This window comes from Fundulus heteroclitus, chromosome 16 (genome assembly GCF_011125445.2).
Source record: "Fundulus heteroclitus isolate FHET01 chromosome 16, MU-UCD_Fhet_4.1, whole genome shotgun sequence".
In the NCBI taxonomy this organism is placed as follows: Eukaryota; Metazoa; Chordata; class Actinopteri; order Cyprinodontiformes; family Fundulidae; genus Fundulus; species Fundulus heteroclitus.
Window position 1 is genome coordinate 27,355,196 of NC_046376.1, and position 20,654 is coordinate 27,375,849.

General features: G+C 43.4%; 1 protein-coding gene across 4 annotated transcripts in view; it reads left to right on the top strand.

The window, feature by feature from the left end:
- smurf1 (SMAD specific E3 ubiquitin protein ligase 1) overlaps positions 1-19,896 on the top strand; it is a 28,198-nt gene extending 8,302 nt beyond the window's left edge. The window contains exons 2-18 of one of the 4 annotated variants that reach the window (XM_012850369.3): positions 1,223-1,261; positions 1,411-1,519; positions 1,614-1,747; positions 1,857-1,922; positions 4,491-4,566; positions 4,699-4,910; positions 5,004-5,088; positions 6,003-6,152; positions 6,488-6,710; positions 15,524-15,627; positions 16,288-16,402; positions 16,501-16,679; positions 16,789-16,926; positions 17,037-17,157; positions 17,257-17,458; positions 18,095-18,179; positions 18,268-19,896. In XM_012850369.3, coding sequence (XP_012705823.2) covers positions 1,223-1,261; positions 1,411-1,519; positions 1,614-1,747; positions 1,857-1,922; positions 4,491-4,566; positions 4,699-4,910; positions 5,004-5,088; positions 6,003-6,152; positions 6,488-6,710; positions 15,524-15,627; positions 16,288-16,402; positions 16,501-16,679; positions 16,789-16,926; positions 17,037-17,157; positions 17,257-17,458; positions 18,095-18,179; positions 18,268-18,367 — 2,138 coding nt within the window. In that variant the 3' untranslated portion in view covers positions 18,368-19,896. The remainder of the gene's footprint in view (positions 1-1,222; positions 1,262-1,410; positions 1,520-1,613; positions 1,748-1,856; positions 1,923-4,490; positions 4,567-4,698; positions 4,911-5,003; positions 5,089-6,002; positions 6,153-6,487; positions 6,711-15,523; positions 15,628-16,287; positions 16,403-16,500; positions 16,680-16,788; positions 16,927-17,036; positions 17,158-17,256; positions 17,459-18,094; positions 18,180-18,267) is intronic. The other 3 variants (XM_012850371.3, XM_012850370.3, XM_012850372.3) reach the window with 3 other exon arrangements.
- The last annotated feature ends 758 nt before the right edge of the window (positions 19,897-20,654 follow it).

The window sequence follows — 20,654 nt, forward strand, 5'->3', positions numbered from 1 at the left end:
AATAGGTTGCTAAGCAACAGCCTAAAACGACCAGGGCTGCACTTAAAATACAGGTTTTGAATTTGTTGATAATTATCAACATCGACCAATATAATTTCTATTTTATCGATATGCTTTTTGTCTATATCATCCAGCCTTACAATATAGTGTTTGTTAAAGTTTCACTGTATATTATAAAACAAGCTAAATGTTTAGTCTCTCTTTCTCCGTGGAATAGCTTAGGTATAACAAGCTGGCATTAGCGGGTTAGTTAGCCAGGCTATCTGCTCCAGTGTGCAGCCTTTCGTTTTACTCCCCTTGTTTCCAAACAACCGATGGACGAGTAGCCATCTTTCAGCCACCTGAGCAGCAGTGTGCAGCATCAAGTTAACGCCTTGGTATAGCTCACTGCACATAAACCGACCACGTCCCGTTATTACAGTTAGAATGGTGTCGCCTGTGACGTTTATTTGTTTAATATTTCTGACACACGTGTGCCAAACTACAGAATAATTTGGGGTTAGTTTTCAGGTAAGCACACCTGTGGGGCACAATATGAGACCTTGTTGCTGTTTCGCTCTTTCCAAGGTCTGATTCTCTCTGTAGCATCCCATGGAAAGGACTTTAAAGCTTTGGACCGCTATAATGTAACATAATGTGATGTAACCTTCACTATATGTGACGTTTAAGCAGCTTTGAAACCATAACGCTTGAAACCATCCATGTGACTGCAAACGTGCCCATGACTTTTCTTTAACTGCTCTATTGACATGTCTTTGATGGGATTGAAAGTTGCTTTTTAATCTATGGATAATATATCCCCTCATACAGATGTGTAGACATATATTTTGTCTGGAGTATTTAGTGCAATAAACAGACCCACAGCTGCGCCGTTGGGCTCTTTTTTCCTGACCAGCAGGTTAGCACATAGCTCAGGTGGATTAGAAAACACGGCTCCTCTCAGCTAACGACGCGTCCTGAGTGGTCCGACCTCTCCCTGCTTCCTCCACAGAGCTGCAGCTCCCCCCCCCCCCCCTCCTCTGCTGCAGCCTTTATTTTCCAGCTCGCACCGTTCTGTGGCTCATCGCTGTTCTCTGGCATTCATATTTCATCCTAAACTACATTCTTCCTCCTCAGAGTGTTTCATTATGCACCAGAATTTATTAAAGCTGCCTACACGCTTAAGATAAGCCTCCAGTTCATGCTTTGCTCATTCCCTCTTTTTTTTTTTTTTCTTTTGCAGTATTATGTGCCAAGAACCTAGTAAAGAAAGACTTCTTTCGTAAGTATTGTTGCATTTTCCATAAATTTGCAGTCCTAATGATTGATGCACACAGCGCGGCGTGTGTTTGGGCCGTAGGCAGCATCTCTGGTGCCGTCGCTGATCTCTACTGGCCCTTTTTGAAGTGTGTCCAAACTGTGTCCACGCAGGCCTACCGGATCCGTTCGCTAAGGTGGTGGTCGACGGATCGGGTCAATGCCACTCCACAGACACAGTCAAGAGCACACTGGACCCCAAGTGGAATCAGCACTACGACCTGTAAGCCTGTAATCCCCCAACGCCTGGGTCCCAGCTGCCGTCGGGGCGCAGTGAGTGGAAACGAGGAGATCTAACGAGTTCCTTGTGTTTGCAGCTACATCGGAAAGACCGACTCCATCACCATCAGCATATGGAACCACAAGAAGATCCATAAACGTCAGGGGGCGGGTTTTTTGGGCTGCATACGACTGCTATCCAACGCCATCAGCAGGCTAAAAGATACAGGATGTAATCGAGTTTTTCTTTTTTTTTTTTTATCCAGTCCAGCTTTCTATTTTTAATTAATGTCACTTTTTTTTTTTTTATCTGACGCATGATTTCTCGCTTTCTCCTCCAGACCAGCGTCTAGATCTATGCAAGCTGAACCCCTCTGACAGCGATGCAGTGAGGGGGCAGATTGTTGGTAAGGATGGACACGCTGAGAAGTCATCTCTACCTCCCCAGGCTGTCTTCTGTGTGCAGATCTTCATATGAACAAATTACAGAAAGTGTGTCAAAAAAGTGAAACCTAGTGATATAGTTCAAGCATTTCGTTTTGTGAATTTGGAGCTAAATTAAAACCCCAAATCCACTTTTATTAGAAAATGGTAATATTACATAAGAACCTGGGGTGTAACAATACATCCATCCACGTCGATGCATCAATTAAATGGTTAATGATCTCATTACATCGATGCAAAATTAAAACATCGATCCACATTTAAAATACACCGTTATTTTGAAATTTCAATATTTGGAAGGCACAAGACTATAGTCAACAGGTGATCTATTAATATTAGTGTTGCGCCGATGCCATTTTTTGGCACCGATACCTGCCTGTGCAGTATACCATACTACTTGGATGTAAAATAATTGCTATCATGGCTTTGTCAAGCTGCTACCTTATTAAAGCAGGAGAAAAGACTAATACAAAGTGAATCCAGTAGAACTAGTGAGTATTGGGAGAGAGAAGGCTGCGTTCAAGTGACATACAAGCATCAAAATGGTATCTGTGCCCTATTTGTTGGTACTCGCCGATACCAATACCACCATTTTAGTGCGGTATCGGTGCAACACTAATTAATAGTTATTATTTCATAATTAGAAGAATGCTGATTTGATCTAAATGCTTAATGCCTGTAAGAGCTTATAAATAAAATCATATTTTTTTGTTTTAGTGAGCTGATATCAATGTAAATAATTGTGTTTGAGGGGCTGGTATCGCATAATATCGATCGCAGACTTGTGAGCTAAATTTAATGGAAATCATATCGTCCAAGACGTCGTGATATCAGCAAACATCGTCATCCAAACAAGTCGATAGAACATTGTATGGTGATGAAGCTGCTGGTTTACACCCCTAATGATAACAGGAAAGCATATATTTTTATACAGAAGTGCCAGCGCACTGAACTATATGTCAGCCTGTTGTGCATCAGATAAGCACTCAGTGCGTGGTTGGAGCTGCTTTTCCATGAGTTACAGCATCAGTGCAGCGCGGCATGGAGGAAGGTTGCTTTCAGCTCATCTGATGTTTCTCATCTTTAAGTCGGGCCAGTTTGCTGGCCATCAGGCACAGTGATGCCACGATCATTAAAGCAGGTAGGCAGGCTGGGCAGCTGCCAGGGCCGTCAGGGAAATGAGATCAGCGTCTCTATTGAGTTTGTCGGCACAGGGAAGCACAAAGTGCTCTAAAATTTCCTGAAGACTGCAGTCTTGACTTTGGACTTGAGAAAGGCAGCAGGTTTCCTGAACGGGGAAACTTCTTCACTCTTCCTCCAGACTCCGGTGAACTTCACTTCCAAATAAAATGAAAATTAACATTTTTGGACCACAGAAGAGTTGAGTCCTTTTTCTCCACAGCCCTGGTACGATGATTACCTTGGGATCATGGCAGCTGTAGCCCATTCCTGCATATGTCTGATCTGCAGGGGTTTTTAACGCTCTGATCCAGCTGCCGTCCACACTTTGTGAACCTCTCCCTAACTCCTGAATGGGTTGCAGCTGTCCTTCTTGCTTGTGTACTTCCCTCTTACACACTTTTTCCTTCCACTCAGCTTTCCATAAGTATGTTTGAATATAGCACTCTGCAAACAGCTAGTGTCTTTAGCGATGACCTTCTCCTGCTTTGTCTCCTTGTGGATGGCTGTCTGCAGGATACCTCTACGGTCAGCAGTTTTCCCCATCTTGTGACGATACAATAACATCTCTGCAATTAAGATCCTTTTTTTATCCCCACCTTACAAAATACTTTGATTTGCTCAAAGCCAGTACGATCAAAACCTCAAATATACAGTTGAAATGTTTCCCTCTGTCTGCGAGGGAGCTGTGTAATGTGAGTTTATCTTTTTAAATGAAATTAACTGAACTTTTCAGTAATGTTCAGATTTATTGTGATGCAGCTGGAAAACATCTGGTGAGGCTTGGAATATTTATAAGTAAAATCAAGAGACCGGTTATTAATTTAGCATATTTCTAACATCCTAGGAACACCTTAAATTATCTTTCTAGTTGACCTTTTAATTTTTTTTTTTTTTTTTTTTTTAGATGCTCATATTTGTATTTTGCAACTTTATGTGGCATTACGTACGTTATAAAGGGATTCTTTGATGGTTTAATTTGTTTTAGAAAAAGTTTTAAAGAATTTTTATTCATCAATCTTGTCTTGATTTTTGTTTCCATTTTTTTTCTGAACAGTTTTACTTTTTATTCCCGTGTTGTTGCTGCTGACACACTGTTAGTGCTTCCTCCGCTGCAATCCTGCTGATTGCAACCCCCAGATTGACAGATTTAAAAACAAATTAGCTGCATTTTAACCTGTTTCTCCACAAGTTTCAACTGTTTGTCTGTTTGCTAGACATTTGTTTTACTTTTTATTTTTGAATAGTACTTAGTATTTTTGATCTGAAAGGTACTAAACAGTGAAGCTTAATTGATTGGTTCTGTCCCTCGTCTGTCAGCGGTCCAACGTTTCTATGTTTGTTGTTTGTAGTGAGCTTACAGACGCGGGACCGCATTGGCAGCGGCGGCCCTGTGGTGGACTGCAGAGGACTGCTGGAAAACGACGGGTGAGCGCCTCTCCAGATCTGTATAATACGTTGCTCTGACGTTAAAGACATCTTTATCCTGCTGTTGTTGTTGCAGCTGAATCGGGCTTTGTTTGTAACTTTTATCCGCGTTTCATGCCTTCACGTACGTAGACCCGTTTTTGAGGGGTGCTTCAGTGAAGAGCCGCTGCCCTACTCCGACCCCACCGGCGCTGCAGGGGGCGGGAACTGCCGGCTGGACTCGCCGGGTCAGGATAGCCGTCCGCAGACTCAGCGAATCAGGGGGCAGGACTCCAGAGGTCATGGCCACACCCCTCAGAACCGACCTCATGGGCATCAGCCGCCTGATTTGCCAGAGGGATACGGTGAGTTATCTATAAAAAAAATGTCTCTCTCATCTAAATCTGATACGCCACATTTAAAAAGTGAAGAATAACATCGTTTCCTTATCGTAACAGAACAACGAACAACCGTGCAAGGCCAGGTGTACTTCCTGCACACACACACAGGGGTCAGCACCTGGCACGACCCTCGGATACCACGGTAGGATTACTCACTGCTGTGCTTAGAGTGCAAAGCACGGCTTGAACATGAGGGGAAAATCTGAACATTTTAATCTTTACGTGGTACTCTGCTGTACCTGCGCTCTTACATTTGATTCTAAACTCGTGGGGCCTCAGGCATTAAAGAGTGGCGAGAAATTTCAAAACTTGCGGCACACACAAAAAAAATTTATTATCTTCTGACGATAAAACCGTGCGTAGACGTGTCACAGCACACCTTTTGGTGCAGCTGCATTGGTATCCTGGGCCACCATGTCCCCGCCCCCCCAAACACATGCGCATGTCAGTGTACCGGCCCAGCAGACGCCCACCAGGTGTCCGAGTAACCACGGCAGTCAGAGACTTCGTCCACACGCCTTGAGTCAGCCGCCACACACCGATCCTCCTCAAATTGAGTTCCAAAGCAACAAATATGAGAATATCTGTTACTGTGATTCTCATTCTTACTGACTGTTGACCCACGAATGAATGCTCGGTCAGTCAAGCTTTAAAGGAACCATGTCACTGCTTTTCTGGTCTCCAGAGCCTGGATCTAAGAGATCCTGTGTTTAAACCGGGCTTGTCGATCTCTAATCTGGTCTGGTTTAAATATCAAGCATAATAGCTATACCACACTCATTTCTAACAGATTAAAGGTAGCAAAGAGATCCAAACGGGGCCGTTAAAGAGTCTGTATTTGGTGTTCCGGTCCTGATTTGAGAGATTTAGCGACATAAACTTGATCCAAAATTGGTGTCCCCCACCAAAGAACTGGATCACACAGACACAAGAATCCCAACTAGCTGAATGTTTTGTGTTCCGATGTCTTCAATGTTGTGAAACCTAGAAATGTGAGTCGGAAAAAGGTCTGGAAAATGTTCAGGAATCGCGTTTTTATGTCCTCTGCTTCTGGAGTAGGGATCTGGCCAGTGTGAGCTGCGAGGAACTCGGCCCACTGCCGGTGGGCTGGGAGGTCCGAAGCACTGTGTCCGGCCGCATCTACTTTGTGGACCACAACAACCGAACCACACAGTTCACAGACCCTCGTCTACACAACCTCATCAGGTGTGTGATCCGGAAATGCTCTTGTTTCTCACCCCCCCCCAAGCTGCATGCTCAGCCCGCTTCAGGACGGCAGGCATCTGCAACGCGTCCTTATTAAGTGGGTTTAAGTCCGATTTGTAATCTGGCATCGTTGTGAAGCTAAAACCAGTCTGGACCTGAACGTGACCTACTAACACTCTGCTCGTTCAACACGGCTGAGAGGTGCTTATTTAAACAACAAGCGGCGGCTTGCAGGAAAATGCTGCCGCACGGGGCGAACGCCCGGCGTCTAATCCGGACCGCTCTCCTGGCCCTCTGCCACCTCACCCATCTCCTGCTTCTTTCCCGCCTTCCAGCAACCAACCCCAAGTGAAGGAAACGTCCCAGGCCCCACCGATGGACGTGGGCGTCGACGAGGGTGGAGGCGGAGGGGTGAGCGGCGGAGGAGACGGAGACGTAGCGGTGCGCTACGAGCGGGACCTGGTGCACAAGTTGAAGCTGCTCCGCCACGAGCTGTCGCTGCAGCAGCCCCAAGCAGGACACTGTCGCATCGAGGTGTCCCGCGAGGAGATCTTTGAGGTGAGAAGCAGCAGGAAAGCAAAACTTAATAAGCAGACAAATGTGTTAGAAATGGCTTGTGTTTAAGTTAAGTCTGTAGTACAACTCGTATAAAAGTGCAAATCAAAAGTGTCTTACCTTTTTCTCTCTAAATGATGAAGACACTGATTTATTCTCGGCAGATAAAGTGTATTTATTCTTCAAACTTGACTTCTAAACGGTGAAAATTATAGTTTTTTTGTCAAATAAACAACCCGAAATACAACTGCAAGTCTGAACTTTTGCACATCATCAGTTTTAATACTGAAAAGATGGCAGGTCTGCCTTCTCAGGAAGAATACAACATCTTTCAGGACTTAGGGTGTCCCCAGCTGTGGAAAGCGCCGTCTCAGATGGGAGTGGAGGAAATCTGAACACAGAGATACTTCTCAGCTAAAGCTGATAATAGGCCAAGGCCAGAATCTGTAGGATGACTTTTCGTATGAACTGTTTGGGGGCAACTTTCTCGCACTTGGAACAGCTGCTATAGACTACAGTGATCTCAAAACACCAATGTTCTCACATTTCCACCTGCACATTAATTAATTACAGCCAATTAAAGATATTGGTAGTTTCACTTCCGAATTATGAAAGGTTTATTATGAAAATAGCGTTGGATATAAACCGAAAATGAATAGGGGGTTTTCACTGACGTCACTGGCCAACTTCCGGTCCGCCATATTGGGTGGCACACTTCCTTATCTCTAGTTGTCCTACACGTATTTTCGTATCGCGAATGGATAAGTACGCCAGCACGCTAGAGCGACCAGATAAGGACGTATATCTGAGGAAATGTTCCGTGATCGACCATATGGACCCGTATGCCCTCCACGGTGCCTTGTTTAGCCGTAATCCAGATGATTGGCCAAATGTAGAGCACGGCGACATAGTGCATTACCTGGTGTTCGGTGAAAACCCCTCTGCACACTCTTGAGGAAATGAGAGCTTACAAGGATCTAGAGGCTCACAACCAGTTCACATCTGGTTATGTACATCAAGGAAATCGCCATCATACGTGGACGGGTGAGTTTTAATAACATGGTAAAAATGTAAACAATCCGACGCAAATGCGTCGCATGCTTCTGCGGTGGCTGGCGGCCGGCGGCGGGCGGTGCGCGAAGGCGCTTGGCTGCAGGGCCGATCGACGCCGCTCGCGGCTTTAATTATTTAAGCAGAACAATGACCAGTGAAAAATTAAGTTGTATTTACCGTATTGGCGCCGGTAGGAGCTGCAGATCATAAAGCCAGCAAACAGTGGGAACACAGTCACTCGTTCAAAGGTAAGCTGCGATCAGACGGGCTCTGGCCCATGCTAGTTTAGTAGCTGCTAACCGTCAGTGCTAACAACCACTCACTCATGTAATGTACTTTTAACTTAGCTGCTATGTGTTTCAAACGTTTAGAACACACTCTCATTGACATCGGGATACTGTGGAAAGTTATGTTCGGTCGACTTACAAGCCGCGATCCAAGCGAGCCGACGATCTCTTGTATCTCTGTAACTCGTTCAAAGGTAAGCTGCGCTCGAGCCGGGCTCTGGCGCATGCTAACCGTTAGCGCTAACAACCACTCGCGAATGTAATGTACTTTTAACTAGCTGCTATGTGTTTCAAACGTTTAGAACACACTCTCATTGACATCGGGATACTGTGGAAAGTTATGTTCGGTCGACTTACAGCCGCGATCCAAGCGAGCCGACGACTCTTTGTTATCAGCTAACAGTTGTTCTCCGTGGTTGCGCCTCCAGGCAGGAAAGCGGTGGAAAATTAATCTGTTTCTATGTTTTTCCCATGGCGATCATGTGTTGCGCTGTTACAGCCCACAATACAGCAACGGTTTACCATGGTTGAAATCAAGTTAAGGTGAAATTAATCAAATTAAAACACGGCTGAGAGAGGGAGTACAGTATGCGGTAGTAATAGGCAGTAGAGGCGGCGGAGGCAGTCAACACGACAGCCGCGGAAAGTAATAAGTCATAACGCCCAAGCCCTATTATTAATATATTCTTCTTATATGTTTTAAATACTTAACAGTTAATTACCTGTGACAAAGTGAGCACCGCAGACTCTGGCGTATTCCAGCTTAACACCGTCCAAATCGGACCTGGATATCCGTGTCAGCCATAGGTGACGGCGTTGTTCAGACAGCTGTTTTTTTTTTCACACTGATTCACTATTACGGCTGGTAGGCGATAGAAAGAGCGTTGATCTCCACCTCCACGGGCCGTGCAACCAACCATTAAACACGTTTTCCCCATTGTTCACTTCCAATAAGGCGTCATACAATGTAGGTCAACGGTGCGAAACGACTGCCACCCAATATGGCGGACGCGCTGAGTAGTCACGTGAGCGTGACGTCAGCTGAAAACCCCCTATTTTGAAGTTTTGTTTTACTTTCCTCTGCTAGAGGGCCACTGGTTGTGAACTACTGTCAGGATTTCAACATAAACAAAGACATAGCACATTAACTAAATCCAACAGGACCTTAATCCATTCCATAAATGTAAATTATGTCTATATTTGATTATTGCAATGGGGAAAAAAATATTTTTCTTTTAAACTGCATTAACTAAAAAGGAGATAAAACAAAATAGTATATGAACAGTTGAAAAATAATGAAGAGTAACATTATACATTGTTTTAAAGCTTTAATAATGTGTATCAACCTTGTATACATTACACATTATACAATTGTATACATTATTGTACATAATTTCAAAAAAAAAATTCACAAAGAAGCCATGACTGACACATATTTACACCTGATATTTGCATTTAAACCTTTGCACATATATCATTATGATTCATCTTCTGAACCCTTCAAGTCCTCATTATCATTAGTATTTATTCCATCAGTGTCATTCTCATTGTCTGTATTTTCAGGACAGTTTCCACAGTTAAGACATAGGCACAGGTCACTGCATGGCAAATGGCCCCTCTTACAAGAACAGATTCGTGTTGCACATGCATTTTTTTGCACTTACGTGAAATGTCCATGGTTACATCAGATGTAGCCGGGGAACCTAACACCAACGGTAGAAGAGTGATTTGTAAATCCTAGTGTTTCATATTTTATGATACGACCTTCTATCACAAAATGTTCCAAATGCTGCACTGTAATGGTCTCTCTGGAGTTCCTGACTGCTTCTTGTGTTGGACAGCATGCGAGTGTCGGGTTTGTAACGCGATCTGTGGTACCGCACTTCAATAGCAACAGCATCTTTTCCTAATGTCTATAGAAGAATTCGTTTATCATTGTGAATCAATATTAATCAATGAGTCTCCAACTTTTTATAACGCCCACATTCCTGAACTAGTCAATTATCCAACAAATAAAGGAAATTACTGAAATATTTCAACTACACCAGGGAGAGTAAAAATATTCATAGATTGCAAAAATATTCATGCTAACATTAGTGAACAAAATACCATTTAACCCTTGTGTATTCACGTAGCGAAAGTTTTCCTCTGCCTTTTTCTTGTAACTGGATCTTGGATATATTTGTCCTTACATGTGATGCATGAAATCAACAGGACATTCTTGCTCCTCCTCTGTTTTGAAGCCAAGCTTGATGCAGGCTCCCCTAAAAATAAATGTTGTTAATTAGTTGCACTACATAGGTTGGATGAAGGCCTACACCGAGATAAATAATGAGCATTATCATATAATAAAAACAACGGCATATGAGGATAGCCTAAGTAAAATGATCGGAATAAAACTATTATGATGGAGGTAGGATGCTGGTTTGCTGTGATGTTGAAGATAGCTAGCACTGACTAAGACTGATGGCAAAATGTTTTGCATGTTGAGAGAATGTGCGGTCGTTTAACTATATTGTGCACTTGTTTTACTAAATCGTGTGCACAATTTACTATGTTGTGCTCTCGTTTTACTATAGTGTGAGCTCATTTTACTAAATTGAGCTCTCATTTTAAGCATAGTAAAACGAGGGCACAATTTATTAAACGAGAGCACTATTTACTAAAACGAGAGAACAATTAAGTGAACATGGTTATAGAACATTGTGTGCACGATCTACTTAAACGTGGCCACAATATGTAAAACGTGCACTCAATATTGTCTTGACACATGTAAACATGAGCAGGTTATAGTATATTCGAGATCTCGATCTACCAAAACGCACCCACGAAAATTTAAAACGTGTGCTCGAATAAATTTTATTAATTTGAGGACTCAATTAAAGGAAACGTGCTCACAAATTATCACGACCTGAAAAAAAATATCACTTAAAGTGAGCTCTCCCGGGCCCCGTACAGATTGAATTCAATGCAAAATAAAATGAAAGGCCTACCTTCAGCACTTTCCAAACGTCATAATTTCTATCAGGTCTTAGCATGGTATGTTGTTGTTGTTGTTTTTTTTTTTTTTCTTCAATCCCACCGTTATGTTTAGTCATTTCTGCCAAAAGCTGCAGCATTTTGATTTAATGCGTCTGAATGCAGTATAAGCCATAGTCTGATTGGATGGAGAAAAACCTGTCTGTGATTGGCTGGTGGAGTGGACAGTTTTTGAAGTCGTGAGCGCAGAGACAGAGTCGAGCGCACGTGCAGAGATGGAACCGAGCTCGAGGACAGTGTGTTGAAAAGAGTTTACCAGAGTTGAGCGCGCGTGTGCGTGATGTTTAAACGCTGAATACCTGTCTCACTGCGGATTGGTTCCTGCACGCTCAAACAAGAAGCACAAATATAGCTCCATAGTTTACGGGCTCTCCCAAATTTAGTTTTGTCCGTGTATTTCGAGTAGCACTTCCTGTGGTATCCAAGCTCAGCGGGTCGTGGCGATATCAGTAAGTTGGTGCGAAAGACTGGGCTATTTCTTTCTCCTTGCCATGCAGATCTATCAAGTACTTACAGCATACAAAATGAAAAACATTTTACTGAGCTTTCTTTGATGGATGCAGCACCTCATGGGCGCCACTATGATGAACTTGCACAGCTGACAATACAGCGATCTGATTGGCTGAGAAGCGAAACTCGAATCTCGCGACCTCTTGGACCGGAGCAGAACGATTGATGTTTTTTATTGGCTGTAACTTAATCACTGTAACTTGATGTGCAAGTGAAAACGTGGGAATGTTGTTTTTTTAGATCACTGCAGTCTGTAGCAACTGATCCAAGTGCAAGAAAGATGCTGCCATCTAGTTCTTACGGACGTTCTTAAGGAGACGTCCTACAGTTTCTGGCCCACGGCCTTTAACATTAGCAACGTGTCCTTCCTCAGCCACGGCCAAAGGGTGGCGCTATCTGCAGTAGGAATGCGAGGAAGACCTCTGTACAGCTGGACTTCTTGTTCCACTCTTTGTGCCGCAGACAGGAGGCTGCTGCTGCGTTTCTTGCTACTTAATGGGCGGTATCTAAATTCATACACATAACTACAACTTGTGATCCACAAGGTTCAATTTGAAATGAAATAGTGCAATAATCCATTCTACCCATCGTCCTTTACCAAAGCAGGACTTGCTTAGTCGTCTTCTTCCTCTTCTGCCTGCCTCTGTGTCTTCCCAGTTCTGGCAAGTTCACGAAAAGAATCAATGGAGAGCAACAAGAAAAGCTCTCGCCACAGAGATCTGCTACGATCAAAGCTATTTTCCTATTATAGTCTGTTGCTGCCGCTGAGCAGTGTTCATCCACCAGCTGTGATGGCTGCCTTTGTGATGTACTTCAGGTCTGAGATCAGATTGCTCTTTGTCTCCTCTTGGGGGTGTTGTAAAGTCCTGTCCTGGTTGAAATACCATTCATTTACCTTTGCCTCTGTTATTTGACTCATCCCAGCCTCGATGTAAGGTCTAGGAGACATTATGCCAGAGCCAGCCCCACCCTCCCAGTCCTCTCCACCTAAATGTTAAAATGAGATGCAGATTATTCACACGGCGTGGCGCTAACATTACGACAGTCAGCGGGACCCGGGGCGTTTAAGGCAGACGTCGCAGCGCTGCAGGCTCCCCCTCGAGAGTCGCTGCCGTTGCTAAGCAGCGTACCAAAGGCTCTACAGTCGAGCGAATGAATTGTTTGGTGTGTGTTCACCTGTTTGAGCGTGGTAGAAACTTTTCCTCCTTTGGTTGGGATCACAGCTCTACACGAGTTTTATCAACGTTTTCATGACATAAAACCAAAGCTGGGACCACTTCTACCTCGCCGCCATCTTGGATATGTTCTGAACCAAAATACGGAGCTTGTTCATGGCGTTGTCACGTAAATGCGCCACAAATTAGTGGAACCGATGATCAGAATCTCTAGGCGGGCAGATTCTGGAGAACCTGAACCACCAGGAACCGGATCTTTAAAAGAACCAGATCTTGATTCCCATCCCTAGATAGTGCTTTCCATAGAGACCCTCTAACTAAATTTATTGTTTTTCAAGGTAAATAAAAGATATAATGCAAACTCAGTTTTCAGCTGTTGGCCCCCACAATGTTTTTTAACGCAGGTTTTTTTTCTGGATGATGGATATAAAAAGTCGTCTCCTCCTCTTAATTGCTTATTTTCTACAAAATGCCTCTGGTAAAAAGTGGAATAATATTTTTAGCTTTAATCCACTGAACTGCTTGTTATTTTACTGATCTGAGCGTTTAATGTGGTAAATGGCACAGCATGGGAACAACGGGCCTGTGATTTGTGGACAGGCTCTGTGCAAAAACATAATTTGTGTTAGGGCTGGGCGATAGGACGATACATATCGTACGGACGATAGAAAAGTGTCTACAGTGCTAATTCTATTCTATCGTTTCTATCGTTTCTACCACCATTTTATCTCGTATTCAAGCAAATATTCCCCAATGTAGACTACAACAAACTTATTAGTGTAGTCACGTAGCCTACACACAGTTTATAAGTGATAAACAAGATTTATTTATTTTTAATTCACAAAGAAGCGCCGTCTTGTGGTTTTGCAACATGACGCTGCTTTACGGGTTTTGACTCACACGCGGGTTTGCGACATGCTTTACGTTACTTAACTCATGAGAGCTGAGAGACGGAGACGCAGGAGGCTGAAGTCTTAAACCCGTGGTCGCAACAAACAGAGACAGCTACGCCGGCAACCCAAGATGAAGCACTTTTACCAAAAAAGTTTCGATAATCTATATTGCCGTTATGGTATGCAAACTTTGCACTACAAGGTTAAATATTTCAGAAACTTGTAACTAACGTTCGTTAAAAAATGTGTGCTTTTCTACTCCGAAACTTAAACTAAGCATTAGTGCACTTTTATTTATTTATTTTGTTAATTTAATTTAAAAACCTGTAGGATTTTTAAAAAAAAATGTGAAGGGTACTGTAGCGCTACCTCTGCCTCATTTTATGTATTTATGTTACTGCACTACAATTTATTTTTGTAATTTGTGACAGTACTATAAATGTCACTTCAAAATAAAGTTGGAAAAAAGTAAACAATTATGTTTTGTCATATTTTTCAGAGATTTGCTGAAAACTTACTTAATTGGGGCATATTGCAATATATATCGTTATTGTGATATAAAATAGTCCATATCATGATATATGATTTTTCCATATCGCCCAGCTCTAATTTGTGTTGCATCACTGGCGAACAGCAGCAGCTGCTGTAGCAAAACTGATTCCAGTACAGAACCACAGCCACTGTGAGCATTCACACTCCTGAACCCTTTTTTTACACCAAACCACAAACTTCATCTGGTTTTGTTGGAGTTTTATATTTTAGACCAGGGATTCCCAAACTTTTCCATGCCATGGCCCCCTAAACAGCATCAGTTGTTTTCCTTCTCTCGCTTGCCTCTTTACTCCTTTCTTTTGTTTTTTTTCTGTCTCTCTTTCCTCTTTCCTTTTTTTAAGGGAAATTTGAAAATCGGCGTCTAATCTCTAAATTGATTCTCAGATCTTTAGTGTTAAAGTCTGAATTAAAAACAGGGCGACTAAGTACTATAAAACAGCCAGGAAAATAAAAACATGTAACTCGGGTAAAAACTTTGAGGTGGTTAAATTGTCTCCATGCACGGGGGACGAAAACAGGACGGTCCTGACTAATTGGATGAGACGCACGTAATGAAGTAATGATGTGGCTCTGATTTGGCTCAAAGGTTGGTGGGAAAGCAAACCGGTTCTTTTACAGAATCATTCAAGAACTGGCTCCAGTAGCGACCTTGGTAAAGAGCTGGACCTGTTTGGTGGAAAAGCCGCTCAAGCGCAGTCAGAGTGGATGGAGAGCTTCTGTGCGCATTTATATTTCAGGTCAAGCCGCATGTTCTTAATTAGATCTAGATCTGGACTTTGACTGGACCGTTTTAACATGAACATGCTTTGATCTAAACCATTTTATCATAGCTGTGATTAGGGCCGTCGTCCTGTTGCAAAGGGAACCTCCGCCCCAGCCTCTAGCAGATCATCTTCCTGAACAGCATCCCCATATCATGATGCTTCCACCTCCATGTTTCACCGTAACGGTGGTGTGTTGGGGGGAGACGTGTAGTGTTAGTTTTCCACACAAAGTTCAATTTAGATTTCTGCTGAGAAGAGCACCTCGATTGACTTATTTTCTGTCTGTAAGGAGGCCATAATCATTTCAGATTAGAGCTCTGAGTGTGTTTTTCTACTTTATAACTGTGCATCACATAAAATCCAAATAAAATACTTTGAAGTGTGAGGTTCATCTGTAAGAAAATGTGAATATTTTGGTAATGTTCATGCAAGGCACCGCCAACAATGTCTCCTGATTTGATGTGAACTGTGTGAAATCGGTGCAGCTGGATGTTGTGGATTGTGTCATTTATTCAGGTTTGTGTATCCTGTGTGTGTTCACAGGAGTCATATCGACAGATAATGAAGATGAGGCCGAAGGACCTTAAGAAACGGCTGATGGTGAAGTTCAGAGGAGAGGAGGGCCTCGATTACGGAGGAGTGGCCAGGTGATGCCTGTTTGCAGAAAAGCCTTCTTGAGTCACATGCCTCGGCTGTCGGCCGTGTGCTTGTTGTCGCTCCGTTTCCGCCTGCCAGCCTCACCGAGTATCAGACGTAACCTCTTCATGTCTGGCATCCATCCGGGTGTCTAGTTTTTATTTTTTAAAAGACACTTCTGGTACGACACAAGTTTGACTGAAATGTTGCAGATGAGAACACAAAAGATCCTTTTCCCACTCTAAGTGGGCTGCGCTGGATTTGTATAACTTTGCAGCTAATGTCCCATTAAACATTCTGTTAAACATGTCAGTCTTTGGCAAACTACATAATGATAGTAAACAGTCATGGCTGCTACGTCTGTCAGGAAGTCCGAGAAGCTGCAGGTCCTCTACGGTTTAGAGGCGTTTTCCTTCAAATATTAGCAAAAGCAAAAATTAGCATATTACCAATGAAATGGGTGTCAAATAAGGCTGCTTTAGTTTAGCATAGAATATTTATTTATTTGTCACTCTGGGGAAAGTTTGACGTTAAAGGCAACTGGTTGATGCAAAAGATCCAGAGTTGGCATTAATGACGTGTTTGGTGTATGTTTACATCGTGTTATGTCCTGTTGTCACTGTGATGCATTTTATTGCCATCATTTAATCCCGGGTATTGGTTGCGTCCAGGGAGTGGCTGTACCTGCTGTGTCATGAAATGTTGAACCCCTACTACGGCCTCTTCCAGTACTCCACCGACAACATCTACACACTACAGATCAACCCCGACTCCTCCATCAACCCGGTGAGTGCGCGCCACTGAAGGCCCGCTCTGTGGCGGAGCTGATGGCTGGATGCTGAGCGGCGCTTGATGTGTTGCCTCTGCCTCTCTCTCTTCCTAAGGACCACTTGTCCTATTTTCACTTTGTGGGCCGAGTGATGGGCCTGGCGGTCTTCCACAGTCACTACATCAACGGCAGCTTCACGCTGCCCTTCTACAAGCAGCTGCTAGGCAAACCCATCCAGCTCAACGACCTGGAGACCACCGACCCCGAGCTGCACAAGAGCCTCGTCTGGATATTGTGAGGACGCTTAAATCGGCTCCGATTTTAAACGCAGCGACCTCGAGTCGCTTCCCGTTTATTCCGTGTTTTACAGTTCAGGTTTCTCTCTTTGTTGCTGCGTGTGCAGAGAGAACGACATCACCTCGGTCCTGGATCACACGTTTTGTGTGGAGCACAACGCCTTTGGGAAGTTCTCCCAGCACGAGCTCAAACCTAACGGCAGAAACATTCCCGTCACAGAGGAGAACAAGAAGGAATACGTCAGGTGAGAACATGTGGTTCCTTAAATGGAAGCAGGAGGTTATCGGTGTCTGGAAGTGCGCTCCGTTTTGGTGCCGTGTGCTTGTTTTTGCTCATGTCGGCGGTGTGTTGCAGGCTTTATGTGAACTGGAGGTTCATGCGTGGGATCGAAGCCCAGTTCCTGGCTCTACAAAAAGGATTCAGTGAGCTGATCCCACAGCACCTCCTCAAACCCTTTGACCATAAAGAGCTTGAGGTACGTGCGTCTGCCCCATCAGCCGTTATCTGAAGCAAACACGCCTACCCTGTTGGTATTGGATCATCATCTTTACATCCTCTCTAAACCTCCACGCAGTTAATAATCGGCGGACTTGGGAAGATAGACCTGGCGGACTGGAAGGCCAACACCCGCCTGAAGCACTGCACCGGTGAAAGCAACGTGGTGCGGTGGTTCTGGCAGGCCGTGGAGGCCTTCACCGAAGAGAGGAGAGGGCGCCTCCTGCAGTTCGTCACGGGCTCCACTCGGGTTCCCCTACAGGGGTTTAAAGCGCTGCAGGGTGGGTCCTGCACCGGCTCGGAGCCGTCACGCACACACGCACACACACATGCACTTTTTTATGCAAATAAACGCAAAGGGGCAACTTAAAACCCTAAAAGGCACATTATGTTTAGCAGTAGCATGAAAGGTACTGAGAAAAAGTTTAATATTTACGAACATTTTCACTCCTCTTGACCAAGGGCTGCAGGAACATAACTTGTTAAACTTCAAAAATTAATTTGCATGTTACATGTTTTGCAAATAGAAACCTGAAATGCAACTAAGTTCCTTCAGGAGATACTAAATATTATCCACCTTTGTGTAATTTAGTCTCTGGATAAACTCTGTGAGAGGTCGTTGGTGAACAGACAGCATCGCGAAGACCGCAGCAAAGAGAGAAGCAGGGTTAGGTTATAGTACTAAGTACAAAATACAACTTCACACAATACCGCTCAGATTTTAGTTGTAAAACATTTAGAAAACTGTAACATTTTCCAATGAGTTGCTACTTTCATGAAGTCTCCATGAAATCTGTTGGAGTTGGTGGTTGTAACATGACGAAGCGGCGCGTTTATACCGAGTTCTTCTGTCTTAAAATGAAAAGTAATGCGTATCCCGTTGTAGAGCAGTGATAACTAGAATGTATGTGTGTAAGGCTCTACAGGTTCTGCAGGACCAAGGCTCTTCACCATCCACTTGATAGACGCCAACACAGAGAACCTACCGAAAGCTCACACGTGGTAAGCGGACACAGATACCCCCGGGTTTACTCCACATCTCCACTTTTGTCTAGGTTGGCGTCACTGATCCATCTCTTTCTGCCTGCAGTTTTAACAGGATAGACATCCCTCCCTACGAGTCGTACGAGAAACTTTACGAGAAACTGCTGACAGCCGTGGAGGAGACCTGCGGCTTTGCCGTGGAGTGATGAATCCACCGGGAAGACAAGATGCACACAGCCACACTTGCTTGCACTTGCACATCAACAATTTTACATGTATGCACACACGAACTGAACTCCGTGTGTACCCCGGGGTACACGGAACCGCCAAGCATTACAAGAACACACCGTCTCTTGCCACCTCTGCACCGCCGAACTGCCAGCGGTCGAACGAGGAAGCACAGCAGCAGCAGGAGGAGGGGGGGGAGGGAGGGGGGTGTCGGTGGGTATTTTAAACTTTTTCAAATATTTTCAAGAAGCATTTTTATCCTTCAGTTTTAACAAGCTATGATGTCACTCTTGAGAATGCGTAACCGCGGCAAATTTGACTGGAGTGGCGCTGGAGTCTCCGGGCGCAATCAGCCAATCGCAAACGAGCCTGCAAGACTTTGAATTCAGGTGGAGAACAAGGCGGGGGAGCGATTTTTGTCGGTAACAAGCTGATCGATCGACCGGTGTTCATGCTTTCATGTTTAACCACTGTCGCGCGTCTCTGTGTCTCCGTCTGCATGTGAGAGAGTGGGATTTTTTTGTACGCCTGTTCTGTTTGTGTGTGCATGTGTGTCGCGCATGGCACTCAGTTATGCTGTAAAGATGATCAAATGAGCCTGGTCCTCAGTTGGTAAACTTTTTTTTTTTTTTTTTTTTTGTCTCTTACGTTTGTCCCTGCGACCACTCTGATCCTCTCTGATGTTTTTATTATTTATTACTAAATGATTACTGACCAAGCTGCTATATGCTCTGCGATGAGCCCTCACTAATTTCTTAATCGCAGCTCAACCTACCGGAGCTGAAGGGTCAATTCTCATGCAATTCAAGTCATCCACAAAGTGGATTTTATTGAGTTTTGTTACATTTAACATTCATGTTACTGTGGAGAAATACTCCTGTGGGTGTATGAAAAATGTTGGTCTTTTTAAAATACCAGGTTACATCATCTTGAGTGTAAAGGAAGTTAACGTTTCCTGGCCGCAATTTGAGATATGACACAAATCTGAAATTCCTAATATATCCAAGAGTATGTCCTGGATTTTTTTTTTTGGTTTATTATTGTTATTATTAATGAAAATGAGCCTAAAGATGCAAAGAAGAAGCCACTTCATTTGTAACATCTCTATTTAAAACAAATCCCTTAACTTTTTTTCTAATACATGTTTTATCGCCCATTTTGGCATCTTTTTATCGTCTCTAAAACGTGATTTTTCTCTCTCTGCAGCCCGAATGTTAGGAAAACTATTCGTCATCTTAAAGACCACAATGAATGAATCGCTTTTCAACCATTAAAAGCTCCATAGAAGAGAATGAAATCCAATTTTGAGCAAGAAACATGTGGGGGAGGGGGGAGTTCTGTTGTAGATTGAAGACTGTTAAGCAGTATTATTTCAATCTGCCTTTTCTATGGTCTAATTTCACTGTGTAATGGATGCAAAAGTATTGTAACTTACAATGTACTAAACATTTATGAAAAATACAATGTAAATAAGATTATATTAAAAGAAATAAAATTGAAAATACAATCCTGTGTGTTTGTGTGTCGGAATTTGTCTGCAAATTTCAATATAAAAAGTCTTATGTATTTAATGGTTTTATGGACTATTTTAGTAACAGTTCAGGAAAAGAAAAAAAAATACAACACAAGCAGCTACAGAAAATCCAAACAGTTTGATAGGAAATGGTTTATATCACCTATAGAAGCACACCTATACCTGTTGCCACATTTTTGTGACATTTAGCAACAAACATAGTTGTTAGGTGTGGTAGTATCTCTTAAGGGCTGGAGTTGGAAAGGGCTGGAGTTGAAATTTGTTATTGCAGGCTTTGTCATACGGGTCGAGTGATCATAGTCTAAAATGGCGTCAGTGGAGGCTTCTTTTATTTTCAGGCTGAAAGGATTATTACAAACTAGATAAAAGCCAACGACCGAACAATGGATGATTGGCTACTTAAAACACAAATGGACTCAAATTGGAAGAAACCATTACTTTGGGTGTGGCAGAGTTTGTACACCATCAGACTCTTAGCCCCGCCCACTTCCTCCTTCACTCCCTCAGGTCACCCTTCCCTAGCCTCGTGAGTCGTGACCACCCCCCCACCCCCCTTGCAGGGATCTTCTCGTGACCTTTGCAAATAGCTTCAGATAAGAAACTCCTTTGCTGTCTCACAATAGGGAAATTTGGGCGTAACACACTCGATCAGCAATGGAAAGCATGCTAATCCAAAGTTAGTTTGAAAGCGAGAGAGAATGAGCTTAGAGGGGCCAAAATAAAAGTAAAAA